Genomic DNA, 23,344 nt, shown 5'->3' on the forward strand with positions numbered 1-23,344 from the left:
AACATATATACAATATATGGAACACACGCAAATATATCCCATTCTAGTAAAACAACAAATAGTGGCCTACTTCAGATATGTCGATGACATATTAATAATATATGATGAAAAAATAACAAACATAGAACATACACTCAAAGAAATCAATGAATTGCAACAAAATATAAAGTTCACCATTGAAAGAGAACAACAAGAATCAATTAACTTTCTAGATATAACAATATATCGCAATGAAGATAGTTTGCAATTCACAATATATAGGAAACCCACACAAACAGACATCATAATACCTAACAGTTCGTGCCATCCATTCGAGCACAAATTGTCGGGTATTAATTACCTAATAAATAGACTCAACACATACCCAATAACGGAAAAAGGAAAACAAATAGAGAAGAACATTATTAAAAACATACTACAGAACAACGGATACGACACAAACATAATCAAAAGATTAAATCAGACAACACGAAAACAAAAATCAAACACACATGACAACGAACAACATAAAACAAAGTGGGCCATATTTACATATAGTACAAAAGAAGTGAGAAAAATTACAAAACTTTTCAAAGACACACAGATAAAAGTAGCATTCCGCACACGAAACACAATAGAAAATATACTCAAACAAAAACCACAAATAGATAAATACAATAAAAGTGGCATATACCAAATGAAATGTGTAGATTGCCCATTGAAATACATTGGGCAAACGGGCAGAACATTTAACACTAGATATAAAGAACATATACATGATATTAGGAATAATGATAGCAATTCCGGGTACTCAAACCACATACTAAATACAGGACATGCATACGGAACAATAACAGAGGTAATGGAAGTTGTAACAACGGGAAAGAAGGGCAGACATTTGAATACATTAGAGAAATACCATATATATAAAATAAGTAAGAAAGGCCTACACATGAATGATACACACATAGAAACACACAATCCCATATTTCAAACGATACACGAAATCTATACAGACTAACGGTACCTTCCTCTCCCCACTACCCATCCCCCCCCTACACTCACAAACATAAAACTCAGCACACAGTACATCAGACAGCACACGTAGTAAAGAATAGCAGCGGCACGCACACAGAAAGACTACACAGGGTAAGTACAAATAACAATATACACACATAAGAAAACACCACATACATAAGATAGTAATACAAATATATTTGTATATTACAGATAACACCTATACAGTGTGGAAACAAGAACTAGCCGCTGCAGCACTTCAAACACAGGGCGAATAACCCTAACAATTTTAAATTTTTAAAATTTGGACAAGAATTTAAAGGTTTAAAATTAGAACTAAAGATTTTATTATGGTGCTATTACAATAAACTCAAAATTAACGTGTGTGAAGTAATCTACGGGTGGACAGCTATCAACGAAGTAGAAGTTGATAATGACAGGGAGAGTGTTTTAGATGTTAAATTTTGAACTGGGTGCAGTGTGACAGCGACGTGAGTGTTATACACCTGATGATGGCCGTCTGAGGCCGAAACATGTAGTGTAGGAGCAAGATCAAAGACACAAAATATATTGTTTGCACTTGAGACGGAGTTTATATCATTTATCGTTCATTACCATGTTTACAAGAGCCCTTCACTGGTCCCTGTCCTGAGCCAGATGAATCCGGTCCATAGTGCCCCATCCTTTCTCTCCAAGATCCATCTGAATATTATCCTCCCATCTGTGTCTAGGTCTTCCTAGTTGTCTCTTTCCTCCGGGCTTTCCACATGTGACTCCTCACATCTTATGTATACTAATTACTGCTGTGGTACTGCGTGGTGAACACTTAATGCGTTATGTGATTGCCTTGTGACAAAATGGTGGTGCAGGTAGATCATTTTATGGTTCGTGAAACCCTTCTGGTATCTTAACAGCCACAGGATGGCAGGAAAGAAACTGGAAAGATAGAACCATTTCATATAGTTAGCAAGCAGAAGTACCTATTTATCGCCAGAAAATGATTTATTGCCATATTTATGTCAATAAATTCAAGTTTACTGATATAATTAAAATAAAGGCTTTTACTAAGGACCCAAATCACAACCAGAAGCTCCACCACGGCACTTGCACACCAGTCTCAGTAGGTGTGGCTAACATTTGTAATGAGCAGGAGTATGGAGTAAATAATTGAAAGTGTTTGGTGTGTTTACTCGTGGCCTGTAATGGAAAGAGGAAAGTTACATCCTTATAGTAACTAGATGATGGTTGTGAAGCCAAGAAATTTGTTCTGTTGCAGTTCTACACTGATGCCAATGAAGCAGAATCATGGCTGAATGAGAAGATGGCACTAGTTGCATCAGCAGACTATGGTGAAGATGAGCCAAGTGCTCAGGCACTGCTCCAGCGACACCGTGATCTCCAGGGGGAGCTGAATGCTTACCGTGGAGACGTTGCTAGCCTGAATAGCCAGGCTGAGAAGCTGGTGCAGGCTGGTATATCAACACTGGAGGTGAGGGAACCAAAGTTGTCATGGGGACTGTGTGTGGTGTCTGTATCGTTATCACATTGATTCCCTGAGGGGCACATATGTCCCTAATTCCGTATTTGAGCAAAGCCCACCTTTTAGTCCAATTTTCTCATATTTATCCCCAACATAATGTCACACTCAAAATCCACAGTTACTTTATGTTTCATTACCAGCAGCTGTTCAAGTATGAGATGATGGACTGTAAACACACATTAACAAAATTATGACACCCTTTTGTGGCGAGTGCACGCATTCCTCATGCATGAACATTTGAAGTTATGTCAGACAGTATTCAGGTACTGGAAGTCCGTACTGCAGGAATCAGATTATGTCACTGAAGCATGTAATCAACATTACTCCTAGCATCGTTGCCCTGTCTATTTCACTGAAATGAAAGTAGGTGCTACAAGCACAAGATTCAAGAAATCTTGAATTCTTATGTTCGTCTAAATGATATTTATAAAGTCAGTTTCTGCCTCACAGAAAATATAATTATGACCCGTTTGTTTGTTCTGTTTAAGGAAATTGTTCTTCTCTATTGTGAGGCTCATTTAAAATGCATAAATACCTTAATGTGGGAAGAATCCATAGTTCTTAATGTTAAAGCAAGTGATACAGTTATCCATGGGCTTGATTAATTAACCACCATGCCTTGAAAATGTAAGGTGGTGGAGGTATAGCTCCACCAGTCTTAACCTCGACACTAGATGGAGATGAGTGATCAGTTTCATACCTTTGTTGTTTTATGCCCTGGGAAGTAGCCCCCCCCCCAGTACCTATTGTATAGGAGGCTGGGTGTGCCTGTGCCTCAGAATCGAAACTCGAACTCCTTGATTATGGAACCCGTAACCTACTCCCTATACTGACTGAGCTGTCCTGGCTTCTGAAGCAAGTGGTATGTGTAGTTATTGCCGTGCTTCAAAGGGTTAACTGTGTCCGTGTTTCCAAAACTGACTTAAGAGTTCCTTGGCTTGTGCAGCTGTGGTCAGAACCGGAGCCAGTGCAGGAATTGGATCAGGAGGAATGGGTGAAGGAGATGCGACTGGTACCCCAGGACTACTGGGAGGAGGAGCCAGTGGAGCGTGTTGAACATCGAACTGTCCTGGAGGAGCGCCAGGTTCCACAGGTACGCAGTCTGTATGCGTTCACTGGGCAGGGCATGACTATGCCAAAAGGTGAAGTGATGTTTCTGCTTAACAAGACAAACCCAGACTGGTGGAATGTGCGCAAGGCAGATGGCACTGATGGCTTTGTGCCTGCCAACTATGTGCGTGAGATTGAACCTAAAGTGGTGAAAGTCCAAGTGCGCCATCCAGAGAAGATCTGTGAAATGCGACGTGTCAAGAAAACGAGAATGGTGAAGCAGATTACTCCCATTCGCAGGGTTCGGCCTGCCAAGCCCGCTGGTGAGTGCACAAGGAAACACTGGTTGTAGTTATTTCACATGTTCTGCTGTACTCTTGCAGAAGCTGGTGTGTTATTATTATGACCATATGATATCATATTGCAGGGTGTCCAGTGAAGAGAAAGTCAGAGGATGAGAATGAGAATGTTGAGAAGCGACAGAAGAAGATAAATGCGACATATAATCAGCTTCTTGACCTTGCACAGGTAAGTGTGACAGCCTGGTTGATAATGTGAACTGTAAATACATTACTGCTACCTGTGCTATGTTTCATGTTTATTGTCACTTGCAGCAACGCCATGCTCTACTAGAGGACGCGATCCATCTATATGGGTTCTACAGGGAATGTGATGACTTTGAGAAGTGGATTAAAGACAAGGAGCGCATGTTGCGAGCTGATGACTCAACAGATAATGTGGAGACTGCAAAGCGCAAGTACGAGGTGAGGACTTCAGATTGCATGTTCTTTACACATTTATCACGGAGTCCTAATTATTTTACTCTTAAAAGCACTGATCACCATGGAGTTAGTATGTATACAAAGAAACAGACAAAGCCCATTTGTTTGTTTAATGACACTTTTGAACAACATACCTAGTGTCAAATGGTCAGATGATTATGAATGGAAATTTCTTGGTCTAGGTAATGTCTTGTCCAAGTATTTGCCTGGAGGGGCTGAGGGTAGCAGACATCTGGAATAACGTCTTATAGCTAGAGGGTTCCGGTGCACCGCAGTTTTTGTTTGTGCTGTCTGTGACCTGCTGAACTCAGCGTTGCAGTCCACCAAGCTCCCATCTTCTGGCCATAAGGGGATGTGGAATGACAGTGAATGGTCCACTGGGCTCTTTCGTCACACTTATCTGGCATGTTGCAGAAATTTCTCACGGACCTCTCAGCAAGCAGCAAGCGCATCGAGGCACTGGATGCGGCTGTGGAGGAGTTTGTGCACCAGGGGCATAGCCAGCTGGACAAGGTGCGGTCACGACAGAAACACATCCATCAGCTGTGGGACCACCTGAATTGGCTCAAGGGACAGAAGGAGCGCAGCCTGGAGGGGGCATCCAGGTGACTGACTGGATATTTCATGACTTGACTTTATTCTGAGTGTGGAAGCAGAGCGGTTTATGATGGTAATGTTTGTTGGTATGAGAATAGTGTAGTGAGCAAAGAGTAGTGAAATATAGTGACCAAAGACATGAAACAGTTAATCAGACTCGTACCTTGTTTATGTGACCCTGATTGTCAGTTTTATGGATTTCCTCAGTTCCTGTGGGTGAAATCAGCTTAGTAACATAAAGTGACTGCAGTTTTAGGACAGGCTAACTGCAGGTATTCGGCCAGACATCTTTCACATCGCAGCTAGATGGTATGTTGTCATTGATAAAAACGGTACTTTACAGCGTGGAGCTGTTCAACCGAACATGTGATGAGGCCCGGGATTGGATGCTGGAGAAGATGATGCAGCTGGACACAGCTGAGCTGGGGCCTGACCTCAAGACAGTGCAGGCACTACAGAGGCGCCACCATCATCTGGAACGGGAGCTTGCCCCTGTGGAAGAAAAAGTGAACAGGGTCAACCTTTTGGCCAACTCTGTCAAGTCATCATATCCAAACGAGAGATCAAATGTAAATGCACGCCAGAAGGAAATACAGGATCTCTGGGAGAAGGTAAAGGCGAAGGCTATGGAACGACGGTCTCGCCTGGAAGATGCAGTGGGGCACCAGATTTTCATGAACAGCTCCAAGAACCTGGTGAGTGACTACATGGTCTGTTCAAAAAGTTCTGGAACTTTTTAAATAATGCACAGACTTGGTTTCTTAGCAATTTTGGGTACATTGTGCTGCCTAGTGGCATGCTTCCTAATTATTATCATTTTTGCCACATCATCGTCCTGTGATTAGTCATCACCCTAGAGCTATTTCTTCATGTGTGTGTGACTTTTTGGTCAACATGAACAAAACTGTGCTTCCTCAGCCACCCAACTCTGGCTGACTTTTTCTTGTTTCTCAAACTGAAATCCCTAATCAGTAGCAATGCATGAGCTGATGCATTGTCATGATGGAGGGACCAGGATTTCTCTCTCCAAAACTCGGTCTTTTTCTCCTGACATCTTCACGTAGACCTTTCAGCACCTCGAGAAAATATCAGTGATTCACTGTTTTCCCCAGGTGTAAGAATTCATGATGCACAACACCCTCAATGTCAAAAAAAAGAAAACCGTCAACATGACTTTCATGCTCATGAATATCAGCCATCGCGAATATTGCAGGACATATTCTACACTCATATGAATAAGTAGCTCTAGGGCGATGTCTAATCACAGCAGGATGACACAGCAAAAACGATGATAATTAGGAAATATGCCACTAGGCAGCACAACTTACCCAACATTGCTAAGACGTCAAGTTGGCTCACTGTTTCGAAAGTTACAAAACTTTCTGAACAGACTGCATATTGTTAATTCAGCTGGACCTGTATCTGCAGTAGTTTTGAAGTCATTGGAAGTCTGTGGTGTGGGGGAAAGGAGCAAACTGCATAGCATGGAGCATCTTGGTGTTGTGTGTTCATATATTTTTGATAATCCTGATGGCATAAAGAGATACATGGAGAATTGTGATTGTGAAATACATGATGCCTGCAGTTTTACTTGATGGATTTTGATGAATTGTGCTTGTGTTGCAGCTCGGGTGGATGGCATCAGTGAAGGAGGCTCTGAATGCAGATGAAAGTGCCCGAGATGTGGCAACTGCAGAACACCTGCTGAAGAAGCACCAGGAGCTAGGTGACGATGTCCGGGCACATGAAGACGAGTTCCGAGAGCTGACTGGTCTGGGCAGACAGCTGCTTCAGAGGAATCCAGCCCTCACAGATGTGGCAGAGCGACTTGTGCGGCTGAATGCGGAACATCAGGCCGTCATTCGTGGCTGGGGTGAGAAAGGTGACTGGCTGCGGCAGTGCCTGGACCTTCAGCTGCTGAACAGGGAAGCAGACCAGATCGAGGCTTCGACATCAAGCCATGAGGTCTTCCTGGCCAACACAGACTTGGGGGTAAGTTGCTAGCAAAAGGGAATGTGTATTGTGGCAAGAAATGATGTGTGATCTGGGACAGTGAGTTGTTATACTGTTGACAGGGATCCTTGGACGATGTGGAGGCACTGATAAAGCGGCACGAAGACTTTGAGAACACCCTTTTCGCACAAGATGAACGACTGAAGGCATTCAGTGAGCTGGCAGATAAGCTAATAGGAGCCGGACATTATGACAGCAAACAGTGAGTCTTTCTGGGTTCTTTATGATGTGTTGTCTTGCATGAAGTGACATTACAGTGCAGCACGCTGTTTGCTCCCATTGGAGAGGTGAGGGTTAATGTTATTAGGAAACTCAAAGAGTTGTATCTCAGTAACACATGTTGTGTGTGTTGTCCAGTATTGATGAGCGGCGTAACCAGGTGGTGGCGCGGCGATCTGCAGTGAAGGAAGCTGCGGCAGCTCGACAGGTCACACTTGATGCTTCCCGCAAGTTCCACGATTTCTCAGCAGATGTAGATGACCTTCGCGGATGGATGGCTGAGAAACTGAAGACAGCAAGTGATGAGTCATACAGGGACCTTACTAACTTGGAGCGTAAGCTGCAGAAACATGAGGCCTTTGAGCGAGAACTGCATGCGAATGAGGGACAGTTGCGTGCAGTCAACAAGGTCAGTACCAAAGGCAGTGTTGTCTTACTCTCTGTTTTAAGAACAAACTGTGTTTCAGCTGTATGTGTTGTTTGCAGACTGGGCAGGGGCTGCTGTCAGAGGGCAGCTACCGGCAATTAGATGTGAGGCAGATGCTCCAGGACCTGAATATGACATGGGATGAGCTAGTGGCATTGTCGCGTGACAAGGGCCGACGACTGCGGCAAGCAGCTGCGCAGCATATGTACAACCGTACGATGGAGGATGCCCGCCTGAAGCTTGAGGAGATTGAAGTGAGTCTGCAGTCGCGTGAAGTGGGCACTGACCTGAGGCACTGCAAGGAGCTCCTCAAGAAGCATCAGGTAATGTCATTTCATATGTGGAAGTCTTCCTTTTTATAAGTACACATCACAGTCATTTTGATTCATATATGCATGAACATGAGGAGCTTCATAACTTGTACTCTTCTCCAAGTATAATTAGAAAGATCAAGTCAAGGAGGATGAGGTTGGCAGGTCATGTAGGACGAATGGGGGAGACGAATGCATATAGGATATTGGTGGGAATGCCAGAAGGAAAGAGACCACAAGGAAGACCAAGGTGTAGGTGGGTGGACAATATTGGAATGGATCTTAGAGAGATAGGATGGGATGGTATGGATTGGATAGATCTGGCTCAGTATAGGGACCAGTGGAGGGCTCTAGTGAACACGGTGATGAACCTTCGGGTTCCATAAAATACTTGGAATTTCTTGAGTAGCTGCAGAATTGGTAGCTCCTCAAGAAGGGCTCAGCTCCATGAGTAAGTATATGCATGAACATGATGCACTGCTGTCAGCACATAATAATGCTGATGTATCATTCATCAGCTAGAGCACATATAGCCTTATGTACCAGATTCCGTAAAACATGCAGTCTCTCTTTGCAAGTGACAATTTGTTTGGATAAGTAACAAGAAATGCAATCCTTATGGTAGAAAGTGAGGTAATTGGAAGGATAACTTTAACCTTCATTGCCTGGTGCTAGGATTTTAAATTTCATGTGTCTGCAGAGTTAACTGCCTTGATTTTCTGGGGCAGTAATGTATCATCTGGGAGTATGGGATTTGGCAGGTTTGGTGGCCATGTTTTAGTTGAAAGTAATGATTGGTATTGAAAAATGTATCATTTGATGGCAGGATTGCAAGTGTGCACTGTTGTGGTAATGTGACAAGTGGCAAGTAAAGATCTCGCTGATGCAGGTTGTGAGGATGTGAAGGTGCTGCAGACAGGGAAGGAAAATATGTGGACAGCAGTTTCACAATCTTCCTTCATCACATTTGCCCTCCCATTCCACATTGGCACAAAATGTTTATACTTTGTATCTGTGATGGATCTTTCTGATATTTCAAGCTCAGTTTTGGCTTTCATGTGGGTTTTGCTTTTGCTTGTAAATCTCTGAAGTTGACACATGATTATCTGCAGGTGCTAGAGACTGACATGAGCCAGTGGGATCAGAAGATCAGCGACCTCGTGGAGCTGGGCAAGGAGATGGCTCATGAGGGCCATTTTGATGCTGACAACATCCTGAGTGCCAGTTGCAACTGCCAAGACAAGTGAGTGAAGCCTGTAAAAGCACAGATATTTTTGTTGCTTATTCAAGAGCAACAAGAAATCTGTACTTAGTTCTGAAAATGGTCACTTGAAAGCCCAAGACTGAGGTGGAAGGTTGGCATTAAACTGGGTTGTGAGGATGCTGACTGTTTTGAACTGGCTTCGGATTCTGGCACATATTGCTGCAGATGTAGAGGCTTTAGAGAGTTTTGTTGTGTTCTGATACAGATTCAGTGCACTGAGAGGACCAGCCCGCAAGCGGCGTGAGGCACTTGAGGAGTCACTGCGGTTTCACAAATTTGTGTTTGAACTGGACACAGAGCAGCAGTGGATCAAGGAGCATCTGCCCCTTGCGGCTTCTGACAAGTTGGGGCAAAACTTGCACCAGGCACAGTCCTTGCACAAGAAACATCGTAAGCTTGAGGCAGAAATCACCGGCCACCAGCCTATGATAGACCGCACACTTGCATCTGGCCAAGCCCTTGTTGAGCAGGCCCACCCAGAGACCAAGCAGGTACAATGAGTCACCTGACTCATTCTTTGCCTATGAAGCTTTAATGCTGATCAGAATTTATTTGATCTAAATGTAGTCTCACGGTCATTGTTTTATTGCGCTGTCAGGATGCTGCAAGTGATAAGAGAAACAGTCCACTTTCTGTGTGCAGAAAGTGTAGAATTTTGTAATTAAAGCAGGTGGTTCATGTCACAGCTGTTCCTTAAAGTGTTAAGCAGCAGTGCTTCAGTACACCTCCATTGACCAGGGGAAATAGGATGATATGTAACTTGTGGCTGGCAGGCCCAGGGCAGCAGAATACATATAAAAGTTAGTCTGTGTTCTCAGCAAACATTTTTTACTCACTGCACAGCCAAAGCTGTAATCTGGAATTGCATATCAAACCAGAAACCCAGTAGCTATTGACCTCATTACACATGACGTGTGGAGAAGGTGAGCATTCACCTCATTAGTGGCTGGAACAGGAGCTGGATTCTTTTTATACAGAACTTTAAAGAAAAGTGTCTGTGACTAAAGTCTCCTTTTGTCTGTGGTGTCCGCATAGTTATGGTGAAATGTGGAAAAGGGGGCATAGACTTTGTTGTGAAACAACATGCAGGTTGTTGACTGTCACTGTTTGTCCTTCAGATGGCATTGAGCTGGCATGGAGGTTGATCATGGTAAGTGGAGTGGATGTCTCTGTGTGTTGCATGCAGTAGTGACAGCAAAAGATGTGTACAGAATGTTGGAAAGATAATACAAAAATGTTTCACAGAGAATGCATTGTGAAAGGGCCATAGTATTGGAACACTAGATAGTTCTGTTAGCAGTCGGAAACCATAAATATGTAGCAGTATTTTTTGGTTTGCTTCACAGAAAAATTTTGAGCAGTGAAAATTTTCCTTTTGGTCAGAATGAACAACATTTTATTTTTGTTTAATTTGAGCCTTATTTCTGTTTACCAAGCTGTGTTAGTAAGTCTCATGTCATGTCTTATGACCTCATTGTTGCAAGTTTACTGTATACTCCTGAAAAATCTTCATTCTTTCTGATCTACTTAAACAGATGAATGTGTCAAAAGTAATCATTACAGGTTACTCATTAGGGATTTCCTTTTGGGCATTCTACGCAAAGCAAAAAAAAATATATATATATATATGCGTGCACAGGCACATGCCTATCCTGGGAGTGGTACCTGTGTCAGTGGACAGATTTCTTTAAAATTCAGCAAGAGAGTTATGACTAAAAGTTGTTTGGCATTTCCAGTTTGTTCTGTAATAGTCATCCCTATTTAAGGCCACAGGTGGACACCTTTCAGTATCGTTAACCATTAGATTTTAAAAGCCAGCTGCAAGTAACCCTAAAATGCAATCCTGCTCGTCTGTATCAAATTGCCCATTAAGTTTCAAACCATAAATCTGCTTGGAAAAGCATAAACATTTGGTACACTTGTAAATTAAATTAAGCCATGGCTGAGGTTGTGCATGCATTGATAAGTGTGAATATGGCATGTTTGAGACTAGGAGCTGTTTGAGTTTAAATACTCATATGTCTGTTATTTAGTGTGTGTATGTGATAGTACTTGCTTAAGAATGCTGTACTAACTGCAGAAATTATATAATATGGAAATATCATGAATTGTGAAGAATTTGAAAATCATCTGAGGTTGTATGGAAACTGCCTGGTCTAGACATGAATCATGCACTTCCCAGAAATGATAACTGTGAGCTTAGTTGGTAGGCCACAAAGAGGCCTTCTTTTTTATGCTACTACAAACTTCATATTCAACTTGTAGTGTTCGGTTGTGATGTCACACAGTCTTAGGGGTGGATACCAACATGCTACCTCTGGCAGATATTGCAACCTAAATCCACACTGCCATGAAAAGCTCAAATCTTGTAAGCAGTCAGACCTGCAATGGGAACTGGGGTGCTTTGCATCTTCTGCTGATCACCAGTCTCAGGTAATGGCTAGAAATATAAACTGATGTGATGTGATGCGATGCAGATCGAGAGCCTGTGTGTGGGGCTTCAGGATGCCTGGAAGGATCTGCAGGACCGGGCACAGAATCGCAGTCACAAGCTGGACTTGTCTCTCAAGGCACAGCAATTCTTCTTCGAGGCTGGAGAAGTGGAAAGCTGGCTAAGTGAGAAGAATGATGTACTGAGCTCAACAGACTACGGGCGTGACCGCGATGCCGCCACCAAGCTCCTCACCAAGCACAAGGTATGACTGTAACATGTTTCTTGCTGAGCACAAAGACTGTTGGATTTTCATACAGAGCAAGGAATGTGGGCTGTCATTGTTAGGCACATACGAGGACTTCTCACCATAACACGATCGAGATGAAACCATAGAAAAATTCTGAGAAATGAGGCAGAAATAAAATTGCCTGTGCTACACCAAATTTCCTGCTGTGATCCATCTTTGATAATGGGCATTTTCAAGAATTTGAGACTTATGTGCCTAGTGATAGCGTGAACTGAAATCCATGTCTAGAACAGTAACAAACATTCTTTGAAATCTACATTTATCACTGCCATATTATTTCTTTGTTTATGTTAAGAAGAATAAAGAATTTGAAAGGATGTGAAGGGAACAACAGATCATGTCCCAATATGAGGTACTATCCCAGCATTTGTGTGGTGGGATGGGACAACAGCTCAGTCATGATACTCTCAGTTCCAGCAGAGATATGAACTAGGCATCTCTAAAATACAAGCCAAAAACATTATGCAGTAGCTTGGGCTAGTTTGTTCAGTTTTAATGTGACAGAATGTTTATGTGTTGAGGACCAGTAAATGAAGTGGCGGTCGTGATATAAGGCAGTGGGGTTTGTTGCTCAACAGATACAGAGGGTGGATATCTCAACAGACTGTAATTTCAGAAGGAGAGGTCCTAAAGGGAAGAGTAACGGTGTGTTGCATGCTTTTCTGTCTGGAGAACAAAGGGTCACTTTCAGATCTGAAATTTTTCTAAGTAACATGAAAATATTTGTTTCCTAACTTATAGAAAACACATTCATCTCCAGAACAAGGAGAAATCAGTTAATGCTGTTCAGGGAAATCATTGCTGTTTATTGTGTGAATAGTACGAAACGCATAAATGCACTCTGTGTTTGAAATGCAGAACTCCATGATGTTAAATAAGGTGGGTACATATAGTTATCACTGTGCTTTAAAGGGGTACATCTCTTTCCAGTGATCCTACATCAGTAATTATACCAGTTAAGGTTACCCTTGGTTAAGTCATGAGATCCCTGCAGTGTAAGTTAGTTCACTTTAAACTTAAATCTGTTTTGCGTGATTTCTGTAGTCAAACATATGGTCACGTGTAGGGTGGTACACATGATGAAAATAATGGGTTCTGGTTCAGATGATTGAATTTATTAGCACCTTGGTTATAAGTTCTCTTAATCACTCTTAAATACCGCGTAATTGCTAATTTACACAATTTCCAGTTGACCATTGCACACACACTAGGATTGTCCATCTTCACTAGTCGTCTCCTGACAGCTGATGTCAACACTGAAACTAGCACTCATCTCACTATGAGGTCTTCTTGCTATTTCATCTTCAATCACTCTGGAACCTTGGAACTAAAAATTCTTGTGGACTCGCTCCTCCAGCTTATGACTGACTTGTAACTGCCCTTGAATGAATTCTGTCACTCCCTCATTTCAAGTCAAGGCACATTGCGACTGACGGTCAGTCAGTCAGTCTGTCTTGGTGTCGAGCCCCGACTGGGGCTCGTGACTAGATTTTTTTCTTCTTTATATGAAAGTTACTGTCCTGTTCATTTCGGGCGCCCTCTCTGTCGAGAGGTCAGGTCTGTCATTTGTCAGTCATAGTCTGTGTTAGTAAGTCCATTGTCAGTATTTACATATATTTACAAATTTAATCTTGATTCCTATTTCTATGTACAATATATACGAGTACAAGGCCTCTGTCAATCCAGGCTCAGTACAGCAGATTTTGCCCTATTTCTAGTAGTATTCGCTACCATAGTAGTCTAGTCATCATATGCCTGACCGCCGCCAAGTTTAAGCCTCTTATACTTTCTGCGTCGGGCTTCGCCTTGTCCGATGTTGCGAACATTCTCACTTTCATGATTTTGTATGACTTCTGCTTGTTTCCTGCATAATTTTGTTCTATAGTCATAAACGTACGGGATTTTAAATGCCATGTGCAAATCGCGAACCGGTGTGCGCCTTGGAAAATTGCCAGTGGTGCGGAGAACCTTGTTTTGCAGGTGGTGCAATTTCACTAGATGAGTGTCTGCTGTGAATTCCCAGGCGGGACTAGCATAAGTCATTACGGATCTAATGAGAGCTTTGTGGAGGGTCATTTTAATGTTAGAGCACTCAGTCGCCTTTTGAATAGGGAATATACCTTAATGAATGTTCTGAAGGCCTAGGCTTCGATCATTTCTATGTGCAATCTCCATGTAACTCTCTTATGGAAGATTACACCTAGATATTTTGCACTATTTACAAATGGAATATTTCGTCCATTTAGAGTGAGACAAGACTCAGGTGGTCGACGACTATGAGAGAAGTAGACCCCCTGAGTCCTATCTTCATTAATTTTAATATTCCAGCGCTCACAAGTCAAAATCAAAGTCACATTGCGACTGACGGTCAGTCACTCAGTAAGTCTCGGCGTCGATCCCCATCTGGGGCTCATGACCAGGTAATAATTATTACTGTTTGAAAATTATGGTCTTGTTTCTGTGGGGTGCCCTCTCTGACGAGAAGACGGGTCTGTCTTTTGTGTATGCTGATGGCCCTTGCCAGCGCATTCTTTCTCGGGTCTGAGTCCCTTGGGACTTGCGACCATATTTTACTGTCTCAGATTTGAGACTTCCCTTTTCGTCACCTCCTATGACTCGCAGGGTCACAGTGGAGGTATTTGACACCGCCTCCACACAGGTGGGGACTCTCCAGCACTCACAAGTCAAAGTCAAAGTCACATTGCGACTGACGGTCAGTCAATCAGTAAGTCTTGGTGTCAAGCCCCATTTGGGGCTCATGACCAAATATTAATTATTATCGTTTGACAGTTACGGTCTTGTTTCTGTGGGGCGCCTTCTCTGACAAGAGGACGGGTCTGTCTTTTGTATATGCTGCTGGCCCTTGCCAGTGCAGTCTTACTCGGGTCCGAGTTCCTTGGGACTCGCGACCATATTTTACTGTCTCAGAATTGAGACTTCCCTTTTCGTCGCCTCCTACGACTCGCAGGGTCACGGTGGAGGTATTCGACCCCGCCTCCACATGGGGTTGACAGCGCTCACAATTCTGGGAATCTTGTTATATAGCTGTGGCACAGACCACACAGAAAACACAGTTCTGTTGTAAGAATTGTTGCGTGACCTAACAAGTGGTCACAGAGAACCCCGTTCCTACTGTTGCTTGGCACAGATTACATAGAAAAAAACAGCCTCATCTGTTGTTGCATGTTGGGCCGTGTTTACATGGCTGTTGTTTGGCAATGCGTTGATCAGGTCTGTTAAGAGTATTATTGGTTTTACGAGTAGTAATACTGGCAAAACCAGGTAATCCAATTGCCGGTGTAATAAGAGTATGTCTTGTATTTCCCTATTCCTTGCTGGGAAATGCTGAAGTGGTTCTTTGGTATAGGTTACAGGGTTATATTCCAGCTCAACTTCTGCATTTGAAGCAGGTTTGATAAGTCAGCATCAGCCAACTGATATCAAAGATATGTACCAAAACTTGATTTTTAATTACATCAGGCCATTGTTGCAAACAGATAAAACTTGTGATGTTATGTCTAGTATTTTATAGTGGCAAAGTTGTGTGGCTTGGTAATGTGCCAACAAATGAAGATGAACTCTGCTACCCATGTTGAAAGTTGTCACACGTAACTGAGCAGCACAGTGTGACTCCAGGCCCTGGAACTGGAGCTGGATACCTACAGTGGTATTGTCAGTGAGATGGGCCACACTGCTGGGGCCATGGTGTCTTCAAAGCATCCCGATGCTCGTGCTGTCGCCGCCAAGCAGCAGCTCATACAGCAGCAGATGCGCACGTTGCAGCGCCTCGCAACTGCACGCCAGCAGCGACTCATGGAATCCATGTACCGTCATGAGTACTTTCTGGAGTCCACAGAGCTGGAGCAATGGATACGAGAGCAGGTGCAGTCTGCAGCCTCAGAGGACTACGGGCAGGACTATGAGCACCTCTTGGTGAGTGTGTGGGCCAACACCTGTTCAGGAGAAGATTCACACAATCTTACTTTCAGGATCATGTGTCCAGGATTATGAATTGCAAGCATTGTAACAGTTCTGATAAAATATTTGGAGGTTGTGATGGTCTGAGGATGTTGGTTGCTTGGGCAAGCAGTTTGTACAGAATTTTGGTGGGATGCCTCTTAGAAGATGGCCACATCAAAGAAAGATAAGAGTACAGATATTAAGGAAGTGGGTTTTGTAATGAGAGGGCTTGGTTCACTTCTGTTTTTATAGCATATCAGAAACACAGAATTCTTTTATAACTCATATTACACTTGTTGTGTTGTCTCCGCCCCCTTCGTGTTACTGATAATGATGAAAGTAAACGGAAAGGGTTTTGGAGAGTGGATAGGACTGTAATTAGCAGTGTGGGAAGGGGGCTCAAGTTGTTGAGTGTCATTTTGAGTGGTACAGTTCTGGACCATGTAGCCAGTTCTGTTTCATTGTATGGTGCAGGTACTCCAGAACAAGTTTGATGACTTCAAACACCGGATTGAAGCTGGCTCTGAGAGGTTTGGGCAGTGTGAAGAGCTCGCCAAGAAGTTGATAGCCAATGAGAGCCCCTATTCTGCAGATATCGAGCGCCGCCAGGAGCAGCTGAGGTGAGCAGCTCATGTTAATACGTCAGTCATCACTGTAATTAAGTTTATGCCGTAGAATCAAGTGTAACAGAAGTTGTATTTTCCAAATATACATTAACATTTATAATTTCAGGTGCTTCCAGCAGTTAATCAGTGTTGGAACTAGAAAATAATGGTCATTTTGCTCAGTACCAAATGGCAGTTAGCAGGTACAGCGCAGTGTCAAATCTTATTGAAGGATTACTTTTCAAAACTGCAAAAAGAAAAAGTTACTGACAAATTGTAATGAACAAAATACAAATATATTTGACTCCTTAAATAATTGAATGTTTGAATATATGCACTGTAGGTTTGGCAGTGAATGTAGCAGCTGGATTGAGACTAAAATTCCCTTTGCCTTATTGAGCACACTTTGCAGATAACTAATGTGAATATGATATATGATGCTTACATTGCAGCGAGGTCGAGTCCTTTTAAGTATTAGTATTCATTTTATAGAGATACGAGTGTGGCTGCTGCAAACAAAACAGCAGAATCCAGGGACAGTAAATAAGTTGGTTTGCTTCATCAGTACATTGGTAGGTAGATTTTAGGTTGGTTTCTTGGGGATGGTGTGGACAGTTCTGTGTGCCTGTTCTCACAAGTCTCAGTATGTTACTAAGCAACAGTGGTGCATATTTATCATTCTCTTGGATTGAGACACGCTCCTTTTATGTGTAATCTCCAGTGCATGTACCTGTGTTTACACTATACATGTTAAGTTTCTTGGTGGGTTGGCAGCACTGGTGGCTGGGTGTAGTACTAACTAGCATTGTTGGTTTGCCTGTGGTCTTGTAACAGTAACTCGGAAACAGACGGTCTGGAAGACAACCCAGTGCAGCAGGTGGCCCAGCGACACCAACAGATATGGTAAGGCCTGCACAGTTTGCACGAGTTAATTGATGTGACATGGGTGAGCTGGACATATGTCTGATATGTGTGGTGTGCAGGGAGTGCTGGCAGCAGCTGCTTGGGCTCATGGAAAATCGCGAACAAAGACTGCAAGCTGCAGGGGAGATCCATCGCTTCCACCGTGACGTGGCAGAGGCGCTGTCTCGCATCCAGGAAAAGGATGCAGCCCTGCCTGATGATCTTGGGCGTGACCTCAATTCTGTGCTGGCTTTGATTCGCCGACATGAGGGCTTTGAAAACGACTTGGTGGCCCTCGAAGCACAGCTGCAGGTAGGATTACTCATGCTTTATGCAGTGTTTTGTGAAGTGGTTAGTTCTGGAGTTGAAGTCATTGTTATCATTGTGTGACAGGTACTAGTGGAGGATGCAGCGCGGCTGGAGGCTCTTTACCCAGGTCAGAATGCGACCCACATTGCACAACAGCAGAGCATCGTTGTATCCAGTTGGAGTTTGCTTCAGGAGCGGTCTGCGAATCGCAGGGAGGAGTTGCATGCCAGCTGTGAGCTGCAGAGATTCCTCACACAGGTAATTCAACACTAACATCTCGACCGACTAATGCTACAGACATAGGTTGCATAATGTATGCAGGTTATGAGTGTTCTTGTAGTTTGCAAGAATGAAATGGTTTACAGTTGAGACACAATGGAAGAGACATCTTTGATGCTTGAGTAACGCACACGAACTTATTACACAGTTTCTCGCACCCCCCTCCAGTGCATGTCAGCCATTGTGGTGAAATTAATTTCCTGTCAGTACAGCTTTTGTCGTGATTTTTGTGCAGGTGCGGGACCTCATGAACTGGGCAGCTGGTCTCCGTGCCACCATGATGACAGAGGTGAAAGTGAGAGACGCAGCCAGTGCACAGACTCTGAAAGCTGAGCACGAGGCTGTGAAGGCTGAAATCGAGGCTCGGGAAGAGAACTTCCAGGCTGTGGTGGAGCTAGGCAAGCTGATGGTGCAGGAACACCACTACGCTTCCATGGTAGGTGCAACTCTGCAGATGTAGTTAGCAGTTCATACTGTGCAGGGTGTAAAACTTGGTTTGTTCCACAAGGGAAATGGACTGACTCGTAAGCTTCGCACTTGTGTTATTGTTGCAAGGATTAAGTGAAGTTCATTGTTACATGTATCCTGTGTTGCTGAACCATGAAATACTTGCAGAATTTTTAGTGAAAACTGTTTGCCTGAAGAAATAAGCAGTAGTATGATGACTATAGAAAACCAGGAGGTAAACTGGAGAGATTCTGCAGGAGTGATGACTTAGGGCCCTATGACAAGAGGATACTGCTCGTGTAGTGTACTGTGGTTATCTAATCTGCTGCATACAATTTGTTATGTGTTGCAGGAGATCCAGGAGCGCTTCAGTCAGCTGCTGGAGGAGCGCCAGCGCCTGCACACTGCGTGGCAGCACAAGAAGGTTCACTTGGATCAGCTGATCGATCTGCACTTCTTTCTGCGGGATGCCAAACAGATAGACACCCTCAGCAGCTGCCAGGAAGTGGCACTGGCAGGCACTGACATCAGTGTGTCCGTTGAGGAGGTGGATGTGGCTGTCAAGAAGCACGAGGCTTTCGAGAAGCTCCTCGCCACGCAGGAGGAGAAGGTGTTGGCTCTGCAGGAGCATGGAGATAAGTTGCTGGCACAGAATCACTTTGAGAGCAATGCAATAGCACGCCGCTTGGGAGAGGTTGTGCAGCGACGCGCGAAGGTGCGCGACCTGTGTGCCACTCGCAGGCAGAGACTTGAGGATTCTCTGCACCACGCACAATTTGTAAGGGATGTTGCTGAGGTGAGTAAACAAGCAGCAGACACAGACTGCACGTGAAGCCTGTCTCATATTATTTGGGAATAGATTTTTTATCCCTTTTGCTGTTCATATCGCTACTGTGAAATTTTGTTACCTGTCGCAAGAGTACAAGTGTACAAAAGTATAGACACGGTGATTGTACAGGAGCACAAGCATGGCGGATGTGGGAGTCACATTGAATGTATGTTGCAGGCTGAATCTTGGATTGGTGAGAAACAAAAGAAGCTGGAGTCTGAGATGAGCAAAGGTGAAGTGAGCAGCATGGAGGACAAGATGAAGAAGCTGCAGAAACACCAGGCATTCCAGGCAGAGCTCGCTGCCCATGAGGGGCGCATACAGCACATCAAAGATAAGGGTGAGTAGGGACACCTGAAATTGTGGGGCATGTAGTGGTGAGAAACACGTGCAAGGTTTCTGTTGATAAGTGACCACCTGAAAGTTCAAGATGATGACAGGAAAGGAAAGGATGGTGAGTGATGATTATAGGAAAGAAATTATTTCCCCTGAGTGACTAAACTCCTACATGCAGTAAGAAGTCGAGGTCAGGTGGTGGATTATCTTGAGATGCTGCAGAATCGTTTGTCTTTGTGTTCAGAGCTTTTGTGATGTAGTTAAACTGTGTTTAATATGTAAATAAAGGAAGTGAAGAGGCATTGTGTTGGATGTGAAGCAGGTTACTGAAGGAAAGGAAGTAAAGGTGGCTCTTGCAGGTGACATGCTGCTTGCGAAGAAGCACAAGGCATCAAGGGAGGTACGAGCACAGTTGGAGCAACTGCTCACTGTGTGGCGCCAGCTGCTGCAGGAGTCAGCCAATCGTGGGCGTGGCTTGGAGGAAGCTCAGGATATCCTTGAGTTCAACAATCAAGCAGAGAAGGTGGAGGCATGGATCAGGGACAAGGTGTGTGTTTGGCTGATATTGTCTGATGTGTTCTGATCAGTGCTACAGATCAGATCTTTTGCATTCATCAGATATTGGAGATAAAATGGGAGTACGATGAGACAGTACATCAGCTATTCATAGACTTCAAGAAAGCCTATGATTCAGTTAGGAGGGAAGTATTGTACAATATTCTAATAGACTTTGGGATACCCATGAAACTAGTTAGGCTGATTAAAATGTGTTTAAACGAAACGTATAGTAAAGTCTGTATAGGTAAACATTTGTCTGATAAATTTCCTATCCAGAATGGTCTAAGACAAGGAGATGCTCTTTTGCCACAACTTTGCTTTAGAATATGCAATTAGGAAGGTCCGGGGAAACCAGGTGGGACTGAAATTAAACGGGACACATCAGCTGTTGGTCTATGCCAATGATGTGAATCTACTGGGTGATAATGTAGACACCATAAAGAAAAACACACAGACTTTAATTGACGCAAGTAAAGAGGTTGGTCTAGAAGTAAACAAAGAGAAAACTGAGTATAAGTTACTGTCTCATCACCAAAATGCAGGGTAAAATCATGACATAAAGAAAGGGAACAGATGTAAGATTTGAGGCTTTCACGGCAGTGACTATGAAGAAAGCAGTCTTCTGGGATTTGGCACCGTGTATATGTGGTGTTAACCGACGTTTCGGAGGAACATATCGCCTCCATCTTCAGGGTAGAAGAAAAATATAAGAAATCTGCAAGCGAAGAGACAGTCTGCTTTTACCGGTTCTCACGGTCTCTTCGCTTGCAGATTTCTTATATTTTTCTTCTACCCTGAAGATGGAGGCGATATGTTCCTCCGAAACGTCGGTTAACACCACATATACACGGTGCCAAATCCCAGAAGACTGCTTTCTTCAAGGGAACAGATGTTTTGAAAATGTGGCACAGTTCACATATTTGTGAACAACGATAACAGATCAAAACCTGATTCAAGAGGAAATTAAGAGGCAATTGAACTCGGGTAATGCTTGCTACCATTCAGTCCAGAACCTTTTGTCTTCTCTTTGTTGTCCAAAAACAGAAAAATTAGAATATACAAAACTCTAATTTTGCTTGTGGTTCTTTATGGGTGTGAAACTTGGTCTGTGACATTAAGGGAGGAACATAGACTGAGGGTGTTTGAAAACAGGGTGTTGAGGAGAATATTTGGACTGAAGAGAGATGAAGTGACACGAGGTTGGAGAAAACTGCATAGTGAGGAGCTTCATAACCTGTACTCTTCTCCAAGTATAATTAAATTGATCAAGTTAGGGAGGATAAGGTGGGCAGGTCATGTAGCTCGAATGGGAGAGACGAGGAATGTGTATAGGATATTGGTGGGAAAGCCAGAGGGAAAGAGACCACGGGGAAGACCAAGGCATAGGTGGGTGGACAATATTAGAATGGATGTTAGCGATAGGATGGGATGGTATGAATTGGATTAATCTGGCTCAGGATAGGTACCAGTGGAGGCCTCTTGCGAATGCAGTAATGGACCATTGGGTTCTGTAAAATGGTTGGAACTTCTTGAGTGGCTGCACAACTGGTGGCTTCTCAAGAAGGGCTCAGCGTCATTAGTGATCGAGTGAGTTCTGATGAGTGAGCAACTGCTATTGGTTTAGAAGGCAGAACTGTTTAAATTCTTTTTTTTTTATGTTTTATGTTTCAGATTTTATATGTATGATTGTTTTTCTGAAGCTTGCAGCTCATCATGTAGTCTGTGGTCTGTTACCCTGCAGGAAATGATGGTGCAGGCTGGAGACACAGGACGTGACTATGAACACTGTCTCGCCTTGCAGCGGAAACTGGACGATGTAGACTCGGATATGCGGGTGGATGATTCACGTGTGAAGTCCATCAGGACTTTGGCTGACAAACTGATCCGTCAAGGTCGCTCTGACACACGCTCTGTGCAGCAGCGCCGTGACAACCTAATTGTTAAGTAAGTAACATTAATGTTTAAGGACATATAACATTCTTATGCTGTAGGTGGGCTTTTGTGTAAATTGTTCCACAGTCCATAGTTCTTTGTGTTTGCATATATGTGCGTGCAGTATCAGCATTCGTATGTTATTTCTAATTTTACTGTGGGCAGAGTTTAGTTGCATACTTTTGTTGGTGCTGTTAATTTAGTTGTCCATTAGAAATGTGAGTTTTTTTAATTTCTTTTTCCTTTTGAAAAAGCATAGGTGGTATAGCGATTTGCTATGGGGCTGGATGACCAAGGGGTCAGGGTTTGAGTCCCGGTACGGTCAAGAATTTTCTCCACATCATCCTATCCCATGGGTACTGTGAGCTCTTTCCCGGGGGGGGGGGGGCAGCCGGGGGGTGAAGCTGACCACTCACCTCCAGCAAGTGCCGAGGTGAAGAAAATGTGGCTCTATACATCCACTCCCCCATATGCCTTCATGGCATAGTGCTTAATTAGTTAGGCGCAGAGACAACTTTACCTTTTCACATTTCCACTTTCTGTGTGAATCAGAGTTTCTTACTTCCTTGTTCTTCCTTCCTTATGTGTGACATCTTTCCTAACCTGTTCTCTTCTTGATTTTGTTCTTCGTGGTGGCATCTTCCTTTCACATTCATTAAATATTGTCCATACCATCTTTGTGATTTCTTAATTTGTCTTCCGCAGTATGTTTCTTTTGTATTTCCAATTTTTTCATTTTGTATTAATTTTGAATTGTGTACACTTCCTTCACTTGTTAAAAGTACAAAATGTCAAAGAGAAATGGTAGGGTATGTAGTTGTAGTTCACAAAGAAAAGTATTTCTGTGAGGGCTAGGGTGGGTGTTTGTATGTCTCGGGTACCATGTTGCAGCCAGTTGCTTTGCTTGTTGCCATGCACATAGCCAGCTGACCACGCGAGCTCTCACCCTCCTGTACACTTTCATGTCTGTGATTCAGGTGGCATGAACTTCAAGGTGCACTGGACCTGTACCGTAACCACCTCGCAGGGGCTCTGGAGGTACATGCCTTCAACAGGGATGTTGATGATACCAGTCAGCGTGTGGCAGAGAAGGCAGTGGCCATGAACACAGACGATGTGGGGCGTGACCTCGCAGCTGTGGAGCAACTACAGCGCAAGCAGGAGGCCCTGGAGCGAGATATGACAGCCATCGAGGGCAAGCTGAAGGTACAGCTGCAATATGTACTGATAGCACCAAGAAGTCGTT

General features: G+C 43.5%; 1 protein-coding gene across 5 annotated transcripts in view; it reads left to right on the forward strand.

The window, feature by feature from the left end:
• LOC111872582 (spectrin beta chain, non-erythrocytic 2) overlaps nucleotides 1-23,344 on the forward strand; it is a 101,890-nt gene that overhangs the window by 46,713 nt on the left and 31,833 nt on the right. For 4 of the 5 annotated variants that reach the window (XM_033754755.1, XM_023866647.2, XM_023866646.2 and 1 more), the window contains 24 exons: nucleotides 2,273-2,485; nucleotides 3,483-3,909; nucleotides 4,014-4,114; nucleotides 4,201-4,350; nucleotides 4,783-4,973; nucleotides 5,309-5,660; nucleotides 6,592-6,957; nucleotides 7,041-7,180; nucleotides 7,336-7,606; nucleotides 7,684-7,947; nucleotides 9,048-9,178; nucleotides 9,405-9,690; nucleotides 11,677-11,895; nucleotides 15,577-15,873; nucleotides 16,375-16,520; nucleotides 17,340-17,408; nucleotides 17,489-17,720; nucleotides 17,802-17,975; nucleotides 18,232-18,432; nucleotides 18,796-19,239; nucleotides 19,450-19,612; nucleotides 19,968-20,155; nucleotides 21,908-22,110; nucleotides 23,076-23,304. In XM_033754755.1, coding sequence (XP_033610646.1) covers nucleotides 2,273-2,485; nucleotides 3,483-3,909; nucleotides 4,014-4,114; nucleotides 4,201-4,350; nucleotides 4,783-4,973; nucleotides 5,309-5,660; nucleotides 6,592-6,957; nucleotides 7,041-7,180; nucleotides 7,336-7,606; nucleotides 7,684-7,947; nucleotides 9,048-9,178; nucleotides 9,405-9,690; nucleotides 11,677-11,895; nucleotides 15,577-15,873; nucleotides 16,375-16,520; nucleotides 17,340-17,408; nucleotides 17,489-17,720; nucleotides 17,802-17,975; nucleotides 18,232-18,432; nucleotides 18,796-19,239; nucleotides 19,450-19,612; nucleotides 19,968-20,155; nucleotides 21,908-22,110; nucleotides 23,076-23,304 — 5,457 coding nt within the window. The remainder of the gene's footprint in view (nucleotides 1-2,272; nucleotides 2,486-3,482; nucleotides 3,910-4,013; nucleotides 4,115-4,200; nucleotides 4,351-4,782; nucleotides 4,974-5,308; nucleotides 5,661-6,591; nucleotides 6,958-7,040; nucleotides 7,181-7,335; nucleotides 7,607-7,683; nucleotides 7,948-9,047; nucleotides 9,179-9,404; nucleotides 9,691-11,676; nucleotides 11,896-15,576; nucleotides 15,874-16,374; nucleotides 16,521-17,339; nucleotides 17,409-17,488; nucleotides 17,721-17,801; nucleotides 17,976-18,231; nucleotides 18,433-18,795; nucleotides 19,240-19,449; nucleotides 19,613-19,967; nucleotides 20,156-21,907; nucleotides 22,111-23,075; nucleotides 23,305-23,344) is intronic. The other variant, XM_033754756.1, reaches the window with a different exon arrangement.

Source organism: Cryptotermes secundus, unplaced genomic scaffold (genome assembly GCF_002891405.2).
Source record: "Cryptotermes secundus unplaced genomic scaffold, Csec_1.0 scaffold1276, whole genome shotgun sequence".
NCBI lineage: Eukaryota > Metazoa > Arthropoda > Insecta > Blattodea > Kalotermitidae > Cryptotermes > Cryptotermes secundus.